This window comes from Triticum aestivum, chromosome 4A (assembly GCF_018294505.1).
Source record: "Triticum aestivum cultivar Chinese Spring chromosome 4A, IWGSC CS RefSeq v2.1, whole genome shotgun sequence".
NCBI lineage: Eukaryota > Viridiplantae > Streptophyta > Magnoliopsida > Poales > Poaceae > Triticum > Triticum aestivum.
In genome coordinates this window covers 304,423,389-304,434,830 of record NC_057803.1, presented here as the reverse complement: position 1 = coordinate 304,434,830, position 11,442 = coordinate 304,423,389, and the positions used below count along the sequence as shown (strand labels likewise).

The 11,442-nt window shown below is 47.2% G+C and overlaps 1 protein-coding gene across 1 annotated transcript; it reads right to left on the bottom strand.

Moving 5' to 3' along the window:
- Positions 1 to 80: 80 nt before the first annotated feature.
- On the bottom strand, positions 81 to 5,588 carry LOC123086008 (acyl carrier protein 2, mitochondrial). Its single transcript, XM_044507711.1, has 2 exons — positions 5,236 to 5,588; positions 81 to 573 (listed from the first exon to the last, which is right to left on the bottom strand). Exons 1-2 carry the CDS (start codon positions 5,461 to 5,463, stop codon positions 397 to 399), a joined length of 405 nt encoding a protein of 134 aa, XP_044363646.1. The 5' UTR covers positions 5,464 to 5,588; the 3' UTR covers positions 81 to 396.
- Between the last annotated feature and the right edge of the window lie 5,854 nt (positions 5,589 to 11,442).

Here is an 11,442-nt window from a genome sequence, read left to right as displayed (position 1 = left end):
GGTTATGGAGGGAGGGTTAAAAAACGGCAGGCAGACGTGAGGCCAACAGCACACAACATTTGTCAAGAATTCTGCAACTCTTCAAACAAGCAAACGATGATACGACCTGTATTACAAGCATTCAGCGCACATATGAGTAAATTGATACTTCAGTTGGTCATACACAATCAAAATCACAACTCAGTCTTCAAAACAACCGGAGGCTCCGGACATAGATCTTTTAATAGCTAGCGAGAACTCCATACAGGAATACGTTATCCTTCTCATATCAAACATATTATTCGGATAAGGCGGTGCTTGAAATTGAACATGGCACACAACCCCAGAGGAACTGTTTCTCATCTGACACGAGCTTCATGGCGGTAAAAACTAGAAGTAGAGGACCAAGTCCTTTGCTTATTTGGCTTTGGGGTGCGAGGCGATGAAGTCCACTGCAGCTTTAATGGAGTCAATTTTGTCAGCTTCATTGTCAGGTATCTCAAAGCCAAATTCCTCTTCCAAGGACATCACAACCTCTACTGCATCCAAACTGTCTAGGCCAAGATCATCCTTAAAGTGGGCATCTGCTTTCACCTACAGGACAATGCAAAGAAACCAATTAATGATTTCAAACGCTACAAAACTCATCACAAGGAGCACTCCGCAATTCAGTCCACCCAACCAAAGCAAAACAGAAACAAATCACCATGCCCAAACGCTGAAACTGCAGCATTTTACCTCTGCTCTGCTGTAAACTTCAGTAGCACAATTGTGCAGGCCAAAGACTCAGAATGCAAGTAAATGCAAGCTAGCTAGCGCAGTTTTTCTTCTGAAAATTAGATGGTTCACAGCATGGAAAATTGGGTTGCTATGAATGGTTTTCTGTTCCCACCATTTTTTGCTAATTTACTATGTGTAGTGAAACATATTATTCGTTTGCAATCCAATCATTTTACATGACCTAGTTCGAGTTAGGTCACAGAGAACACCAGCTACAGTGCATAAAAAAACGAAAATGCTATTGTGCTGACGTTCCCTGGGAGGGCATGGCAAAACAAAAACTTTTCATGGCAATTTATGTTGTCGCGAGGATGGCAAATTTCTTCAGCGAGCACGCCCTATGCGTGACTAACTAGTGTTTTGTACAACTCAAGTCAAAATAGGAGGTGCAGTGCGCAATTAACTCTAAACAGTAATCACCAGATTTCTAAAAGATGTTCTGGATCTGGAAATCAGCTGATCAGTTACCAAATATTAGTGAGCTAAAGCAGAAAGATTGCCCATGCGAATCAACAGAAGCATAGTGATGACAAGAACGCACTAATAAAAAGGCACACATGTTATGTCATCGAACTGATAATCTAAAACCACTCATGAATGATTCCTCGGGCATTCTGGCTTTGAAAGCTCCGCCAGTGGTTCCTCCCCATCTCAAATCCATACAAACTCGGATGCATACATATAATTAAAGTGGCTATGCTAGAGCTCCTCATGAGCATCCATAGGTTTGGGCGTTGGCTCTCCCTGTGTTGACATGTGTACAAGTTTGATTTTTCTGTTTTTGATTAATTTTTACTGCTTTTGGAATTTACTGCTGAAGGTCTTCGTTTTCCACGTATTCGGTGTTCTCCGGAAGGACCCCGACTCTTCGTTGAAAATATCCAGTCTCTCCTTCTAGGCTCTCCCCCTCCTACATATGTTTCCTCTCAATCTCTACCACCGCACATGAGAAGTCCTCCATTATCGCATCCATCCCTCGCGCGCCTGCCACCATCTGCCGCCGGCTGTCGCTGGCTGGTTAGTGGCGGCTCTCCACGCCCATGGCCCCTCCCTCTGTTCTCTCAAAGCCGGTGGCAGCGCTGTGTCCGCGTCATCCGCGACCTTCCTTAACGAGCGACGTCCACCTCCAGTTTGCCCCTTCCTCCCGGTGTACCAAGCCGCACATCGACGCGGCCATGTCCGCACACATTGTGCGTGCTCTGGCCCATGTTCTACCCAGGGGTGCCTCCTCCTGCTCTATAGTAGGCTGCTGCCACGTTCCCTCCACATGGTTGCATCCGTGAACTTGGAGGCGATGACCCTGTATCTTTTCTCATGCTATGTGTGGTGAATTTTGACCAATCTTGGCTGACTTGCTGCACAACTTCATATATGTGAAGTTGTCATGTACTTGGATTTTTTTGGCATGTACGATCTTTTGAAAATGGTCGTTACATGTATAGCAATTTGATTTTGTTTTTCTGTTACTGATTAGTTGATCCATTTAGTTGGAACATAAACCGGTTTTCGTTAGAAACATTCACAAATTAGTGTGGTTAATAGAAATGAAAATTTAGAAACACTATATGCTGCCACATAATATATAGTTGATTGTTTGGTTGCAAATCTACCTCATACATTAAATTGATTGGTTTGGCATAATCCTTAAGAAGTATTCCATTGCTGACAGTTTGTTTCAAAATGGATTGTTCTGACTTTGCAATCCTCTAACTAGAATGGCATGTTTTCTTATGCTAATTTTTTATGTGTTTCTTGCAGGGTCGAGGAGTACTTGACTCAGGTCTGCATCAAGAGATTGGAGTTAGCCACAAGAACTTGAAATTGATTCTAACAAGGCTGATGCACCCTACGGCATGGTGAATGCACCTACACACACAATCCATGCTATTGAATTATCTAAAAAGATAACTTGTTGTTCCCAAGAACCTGGTTAAAGTGGTATGTGTAGTCTGCCATAGTGTTTGTCAATATATCAATTATATGAAAATAGACGGGTCGTGATTAGGTAAAGACATCAGTTATTTATAAAGTTTTAGACTCTTGCTATCATGCATGTCTCTATAGATCACTAGCAAAATTTGTCCTAATCATTTCATTGTTGTCATTATCTGTTGTTTGTTCACGAAGATAGATCCCCTTTTGCAAGCTGACCAATACAAATTAATGGTAATGATCATGGTTGATTTACGCTGTTAGATCAAATGTTTGAGAATTTGTTCCTTAAATCCAAAAATATTCTGTTTGTTACTACCCCTTTAATATTTAGTGTATTGATTCCCTTCATGTGTGTCCAGATCTATGTCAATTGGAGATTTCACAAGGAATTGATGAATTTCAGGATCGACTGAGCACGGAGTGACGCAGAGAGGGCAACAAGGCATATGAAGCAACAACAAGCCACCAAGCTAGCATACACATGAGATATGGGTTTGATTTGTGAGTGATTCGACATGTATTGTCCTTCATATTGTGCAGTGAGTAAGGTACAATTAATTCCTTATGGTAGTTGGGAGCCCAAAGGTAGTTCCGACAACAGACATGAGGTAGCAGACTAATCCCATGGTCTTCCCCGCTGCCCAATGTTGGTGTGCTATTTCAGATCAATACCTTCATATAGCAGCAATATGAAAATATCTAAACATGTTGTTTCAGATATTGGTGCTAGCAAGCATAGGTATCTGTATTATCAATAGTTGCATCTGTACTTTGTATAATTAGTCAATATTTTCATATTTTGGTTATCTCAATATGGTGGAAGAAAGCATGTTATTTTATGAAAATTAGATAGCTGCTTTTGCGCTTCATATCTAAGGGTGTTGTTTGAGTGCTAATAGTTTTACACTTTTACTAACTATATATTCCTTTGACATTTCATATAGACCTATCTGAGCCAATATTCTAAGCCTCATACCATTTGATTAATTAGACAATATATTTGTCGCAAGTCGTAACTGTCCTGCTTGATTACTAATTTCAGATTTGTTCTTCCTTATTGTGGGGGGCATATCTATATTCTAAGAAACATTGGTGTACATGGTAGACATTTCTTGACATGGCTATTATGTCTAGATTTTGGTTCTATGGTACATAACAAATTAGCTTCTTGGTCTACATAACTAACTTGCCGAGGGTTTTGGCTGTGGATGTCGTTTAAGGTGTATGCTGCAACCATTGTGAGCAGTGTGTCTACTAACATTGTCAAGAGGGCTTGCTGATTACTGGTTGTTTGAGCCACCAGCGGCCTGAGCTGTTCTCTTTTGTGTTATTGGATACTCATTTATCTACAAAGATAGTACTCGAGAGCGAAGATCTCAGAGATTTTATTTCCCATTGCCTCTGTCTGAGCAGTGAGTAGTCCTCTTCACCTTGGCTAATTCTGTACTCATATAGAGCAAGATCTCTGGACGTATCAACTGAATTCCATTCACCTGGATACTCTTCTACCTCGCAGGTGTATCAAATTTTGCACTCTGGCAGTCTTGAAACCCCTCCTACTTTTAAATGGAAAAAGAAAATCTTGCTGTCAAAGCAAGCATCAATTTTTTTTCTGGCCATAACTAAGACAAATCCAAGAGCAATCTTACTCACGTGTCATGTGTGGTCTTCAGACAATTGGATCAAGGGATCACCTCTGTTTCAATTGGTAGTTTGCAAAGTCGTCCTACTTATGCCTTGGCATTAATCTGGGACATTGTTTTTTTATTGTTTTTGAGGGACTGTTTTTTTGGATAATATTTCAAACTCTTAGGCAAGCAATCAGTAATCTTTTTTTAGAGAGATGATCACTCACTGCTTTTTCCTTGCTATGCTTGCAATAGGAAAACCACCTACTTTTTTCTCCAAATATAAAGCAAAAACTACGGATGGATGGATCTGTCAGTCATTGATTGGGTTTCTACAACATAAACAAGTAAAATTTGCTGCTTTCATGCAACGGATCTTATGTGCTCTAAGAAGTTCAAGTTGGAAAAAAAAATAGAACCATATTGCTTTCTTCTGTGGTAGATGCAGGATGGAAGAGCAGGAGTGAAATTGCAATCAGAAGCTTCGAAAATTCAACAAGATTCTGGGCAGGCATCATCAAACGGTGGAAATCTCTTCTCTCCCAACAAACAAATAAAAACACACGCACGCCCAGCTCGCTCTCAAATCCACTACCACCTATTCTCCGCTCGGAATAATAAATAATAGTATAGATGTACACACGAGTTTCTGCACGGGCGGTGTGCCGCCGCGCATCCGCCTGCTAGTAATACCTATAAGCGGCTAAGCTAGATTGCTTAATAGGAGGGGAGATCTATCTAACCAACAGCGTACAACATGTCAACATTTGAAACAACGCCGATCAATGTTGCTTCCTCCCAACAGAAAGAAAATGTAAGAAATGATAAACAAAAGGGAACACTGGGCATCCAAGCTGTTGATTTGATCCTACTATGGAACTGGTAGCAAGAAAAGGAGGGCTTGGAGGGGGACCTTGGATGGGTCGTCGATCTTCTGGAAGTTCTTGACGACCTTGATGGTGCGCTCGGTGACCTCGTCCTTGTCCAGGAACGACCCCTTGGCGTCCTCCGACGACATCCACCGCCGCCGCGACAGGGCCCCCTGCAGTGCCGCTGCCGGCCTGAGGGCCACCGACGACGCGGGGGCCGCGGCCAAGCGGAGGTGTCGCAGCACCAGGTTCCTCGCCGCCGCCGCCGCCATTTGGGTGGGATGGGTGCTTAGCTCCGGGGAGGGGGGCAGAGGGGGTCGGAGGAAGCGTGATGCGTTGCGGCGGCGGGGCGAGAGTTTTCTGGGCTGGGGATCTGGGGTGGAGTGGGGGAAGAGGAGAGCGGCCGGGTTTTAGGCCAATTGGGCTTTGGACGAGACCATCATGCTCCCGTCTACGTGCCTTGATTTAATTAAAACAAAATAAGGTCTGACCTTACCCCTTTAAAATCATCAGGGGAAGATGATTAGATTAGAAAAAAAAAAAAGACAGACGTAGGATTAAGTGGGAGCACGGAGAGGGAGCAGGCAAGCCGGATCCATTAGGCTTAGGTTTGTTCGTGGTGTATCCTACTCGGTTAGTTCGCCCCTCTCGACAACGAAAAAGCGCATATGAGAGAACAATTAGTTAACGAGCACTGAGTGCTCGTAACAAGCGGTTCGGGAGCGCTACGCAAACAAATGTCACGCGCGGAGCGTTTCTGTAAGGAAAAACCAGCTGGCGCGGTTGGTTCTTGGTTTTTCCTTTTCGTTTTGTGGTTTCATGCATTTTGCAGTTTGATCTTCGAACTACCAGAATTTTCCGTTTTTTCTTTTCACGTGATAACACAAAAAAAATACCAGTTCGCGCGGTTGGTTCCCCATTTCCCTTTTTCGTTTCCTTTTTTGTTCCTATTATATTTTCGGATAATGAAGATTTATGGGATAGTTACGGGCAGGGACTACCAACATTATTAAATGTGACCTTTCAAGTAAGGAAAAAACAGCAACTTTTTAATGCAAAACAGCAGTCTTCAGAATCGTTCAATCGTGTGAATTCTGTATAGGCACAGGTATACACTAGCAGAGGCACATGTGTATAACTTTACTAAATTGAAGAACAGCGCCCCCAGCGCTTGTGAACCTCCTACTCGTCTTCGGCTTGTTTAATTTTCATAAACATCTTGAAGGGGGGCATAGGTCGAAGTGTGTTTCGGTCGTGCAGCGTGCTGGTTCGTGCGGCGCGTTGTCCGTCATGGTGTGACACGGCGCCTTCGGCGCGAGGGAACCTCCTGCTCACCTTCGGCTTGTTTAATTTTCATAAACATTTTGAAGGGGGGCATGTGTTTCGGTCGTGCAGCGTGCTGGTTCGTGCGGCGTGCTGGTTCATGTGGCGCGTTGCCCGTCGTGGTGTGACACGGCGCCTCCGGCGCGAGGGAACCCCCTCCTCGCTTTCGGCTCGTTTAATTTTCATAAACATCTTGAAGGGGGCATAAGTCAAAGTGTGTTTTGGTCGTGCAGCATACTGATTCATGCAGCGTGCTGGTTCGTGCGGCGCGCTGTCCGTTATGGTCTGACACGGCGCCTCCGGCGCGAGAAAACCTCCTGCTCGCCTTCGGCTCGTTTAATTTTCATAAACATCTTGAAGGGGGGGCATAGGTCAAAGTGTGTTTCGGTCGTGCAGCGTGCTGGTTCGTGCAGCGTGCAAGTCCTGCAAAAGGCAAGCTCCTTTGTTTCGAAAGGCACGGGTTTGAAGCATGTGCAGTCACGTCTGCTTAAGAGCTAGGCATGGTTGAGGCTCTAGAGGTATGTGCGTGCATGCACATGTGTGGATCCTACGAAGACATTGGTATGTTGCCTCCGGAGGCACGTATTTGAAGCATGTGCAGTCACGTGTGCGTATGAGCTAGCCATGGTTGAGGCTCTAGAGGTATGTGCGTGCATGCACATGTGTGTATTGTCCGGAGGCATAGGGCTTTGTCGCTTCCGGAGATAGGGTGTGAATCATCTACAGTCGTGTATGCGTAGCAGCTAGCTACGGTTGAGGTGCTTTTGGTATGTGTGTATGGATATTGCTCAGGGGCATGGTGACCCAGGGCTTTGGTGGCACATGGCCATGTCATCTCTGGAGACACGAGAGGGTGGTCTTCTGTGACGCCTGGATAGTTAAGCTACAGCAAACCTCTGCTAAAGATGCCACGTCACTTCAATTACTGTTGCTAATCTCGCGTTAGTTCAAAACCGATCCAAATTCAAATTTGAAATCAAGCAACGATAAAACTTTTCAAATATTAAAACTAAAATGTGCGGAGTGAACCAATTAATTCATAGGAAATTATGGTGGAGAAAACACACTTTTATAAAGTAGTTAATTGCACAATCATAAATAAAGCAAAGGCAAAACTATTAATTGCATACTATTAAATTAATAGACAAATACAAACTACTTTTATTTAATGTGCCACTATTATCATAGTAGTAGTATAATTAAATATACAAGTTTAAGTACTAAGTGATAAGAGTTTTTATAAAATTAAATCTAAAGAAGAACACAAAAGGAAAGTAAACAAAAGAGAAAAGAAAAGGACCCCCCCCCCCAAAAGTTAAAAATAAACAAAAGGAGCCCCCCACTGGGCTAGCTAGGTCGGCTCAGCCGGCTCACCCCACTCCCCCATATCCCCCTGTCGATGGAAACCTAGACCTAACCCACTCCTCCCCCACGTTCTCCACACCACGATCCCCTCGCTCCCTCTGCCCCTCCCCCGATCCAGATCGAGGGGCAGGGAACCCCGGCGACCGCGCCGCCCAACGCCTGGACGCTGGCGCCCACCCCGGTGCCGCCCCTCGCCGGATGCCTCGCCCTCCTCCCCGGAACCCCCCTCGTTGCGACGCCCCTCACCTCACCTCCTCGCTCGACGACGCCTCTCATCACGCCGACCTCGTCGCCCCCGGATCCTGTCGGCTGGAACGCCTCGCCGCCCTCCTCCTCGACGAACCTCCCCGCCGGACTGCCTCCCTGTCGCCGTCGTCTTCGACTTCCTCCTCGACTCCGCCGCCCCGTCCCTACAAACCCCGGTGAGGCCACGGCCTCCGCCCTCCTCCTCCTTTCCTCGTTTCCTCCTTGCTCGGCATCGTTCGCCGCGCGCGCGCCCGATTCCGCTACCCGCGTGCACCTGCTCTTGGCGCCGGACGCCTTCGCCGTTGCTGCGCACGCGCGCCTCCGCGCTTGGCCATGCCCCGGCTCGCCGGCGCGTGCCCACGCCCCACCGCACGCGCTGCGTGTGCCCACGCTCTTCGCCCCGCTCCACCGTGCTGTCGCCGCGCGCTGCTTGGCTCCCTGGCCATGCCCGCTGATGGCTTCAGCGCGCGCCTCCCCACACTCCCTGGCCTCCACGCCCGCCCGCGGCGCGCATCGCTGCCCTGACCGCGTCCACCCCCTGCTGCCGCTCCTCTGTCGCCCGCGGGCCTGCTCGTCGCCGGCCTCGCTCCCCGCCTCCGCACCACCACTTCGGCCACCGCGCGCCCCCGCTGCCCACTACACGCGTCCGCCATGGCCGCGCCCATCCCTGGCCTGCGCCGTGCCCCGCCGTGGCCGCCATCCACGCCCATGGCCGCGCCCTTCCCCCCTGGCCGGAGTCCGCTCCTCTGGAAGCCACGGGCGCACGCCCGCACCCGCATGCCCGTACGCCCGTTAAGGCCCATAGGGCCAATGACACATGGGGCCCAGCCCCCCAGAACGAAATTAAAAAAGGACTTAAAAAGAATTAAATAAATAAATAATAAACAAGATAATTAACTAAATAGTTAACTTAATTAGTTCTGATTAGATTAACTAATTATGATTAATTAACCTAATGACTAATTAACCTAATTAACTACTGTTAATTCACTAAACAGTCTATGACCAGTGGGACCCACCTGTCAGGTTGACTAGGTCAACCGCTGACGTCATGCTGACGTCATCAAGCACTATTCTGGATAATGTTGTTTTAATTAATTAAATAAATCCTAAAAATGATTTAAATCTTTTAAAATTAATATACAAAATCAACCGTAGCTCGGATGGAAAAACTTTGTACATGAAAGTTTCTCAGAACGACGAGACGAGCCCGGATACGCAGCCCGATCGTCCGCCACGCATCCCTAGCATAGCAATCACGCAACTTTCCCCCTCTGATTCATCTGTCCGAAAATGCGAAACACCGGGGATATTTTCCCGGATGTTTCCCCCCTTCACCGGTACCACCTCAGACCGCGTTAGGGCACCCCTAGCACCGCTACTTGTCATGTCATGCATCGCTATGCATCTGTTTGCTTAATATTTATTGTTTCTTCCCCCCTCTTCTCTCGCTAGACACCGAGACCGACGCCGCTGCTACCCAGTACAACTACGGTGTTGACGACCCCTCTCTCTTGCCAGAGCAACCAGGCAAGCCCCCCCTTGATCACCAGATATCGCCTACTCTCCTCTATACTGCTTGCATTAGAGTAGTGTAACATGTTACTGCTTTCCGTTAATCCTATTCTGATGCATAGCCTGTCATTGTTGCTACAACTGTTGATACCTTACCTGCAATCCTAAATGCTTAGTATAGGATGCTAGATTATCATCAGTGGCCTTACACTCTTGTCCATCTGCCATGTTATACTACTGGGCCGTGACCACTTCGGGAGGTGATCACGGGCATATGATATATACTTATACTGTTACATTACTTATGATACTGTTCGGAGATGGGGGCTAAAGCGGCAGGTGGCTCCATCCCGGTAGAGGTGGGCCTGGGTTCCCGACGGTCCCCGACTGTTACTTTGTGGTGGAGCGACAGGGCAGGTTGAGACCACCTAGGAGAGAGGTGGGCCTGGCCCTGGTCGGCGTTCGCGGATACTTAACACGCTTAACGAGATCTTGGTATTTGATCTGAGTCTGGCTACTGGCCTATACGCACTAACCATCTACGCGGGGACAGTTATGGGCACTCGATGTCGTGGTATCAGCCGAAGCCTTCGTGACGTCAACGACTGAGCGACGCGCGCTGGATTGGACTGGAACGCCTGTTAGGCTAGGTCTGCTTCCGGCCGCGTTCGCAACGTGCAGGTGTGCAAAGGGCGATGGGCCCAGACCCCTGCGTCATAGGATTTAGACCGGCGTGCTAACCTCTCTGTTGTGCCTAGGTAGGGCTGCAACGTGTTGATCTTTCGAGGCCGGGCATGACCCAGAAAAGTGTGTCCGGCCAAATGGGATCGAGTGTGTTGGGAAATGTGGTGCACCCCTGGAGGGAAGTTGATCTATTCGAATAGCCGTGTCCCTCGGTAAAAGGATGACCCGGGGTTGTACCTTGACCTTATGACAACTAGAACCGGATACTTAATAAAACACACCCTTCCAAGTGCCAGATACAACCGGCGATCACTCTCTCACAGGGCAACGAGGGGAGGATCATCGGTTAGGTTTATGCTATGCGGTGCTACTTGGTGAACTTACCATCTACTCTCTTCTCCTGCTGCAAGATGGAGGTTACCAGAAGCGTAGTCTTCGATTGGACTAGCTATCCCCCTCTTATTTCGGCATTCTACAGTTCAGTCCACATATGATACCCTTATTCCATTTGATACCAATGCATACATATGTAGTGTAGCTCCTTGCTTGCGAGTACTTTGGATGAGTACTCACGGTTGCTTTGCTCCCCCTTTTCCCCCTTCCTTTACCCGATTGATGCGACCAGACGTTGGAGCCCAGGAGCCAGACGCCACTGTCGATGACGACTACTACTACTCGGGAGGTGCCTACTACTACATGCAGCCCGCTGACGGCGACCAGGAGTAGTTTAGGAGGATCCCAGGCAGGAGGCCTGCGCCTCTTTCGATCTGTATCCCAGTTTGTGCTAGCCTTCTTAAGGCAAACTTATTTAACTTATGTTTGTACTCAGATATTGTTGCTTCCGCTGACTCGTCTATGATCGAGCTCTTGTATTCGAGTCTTCGAGGCCCCTGGCTTGTAATATGATGCTTGTATGACTTATATTATTTGTAGAGTTGTGTTGTGATATCTTCCTGTGAGTCCCTGATCTTGATCATACACGTTTGCGTGTATGATTAGTGTACGGTTGAATTGGTGGCGTCACATCTCCAGAGTCATGTGTAAGGGTTCGTTTTAGGAGTCACTACCGTCGAACAAATAAAAATACGCACTGTTGTTTATAGTGTACTGGCACTCTC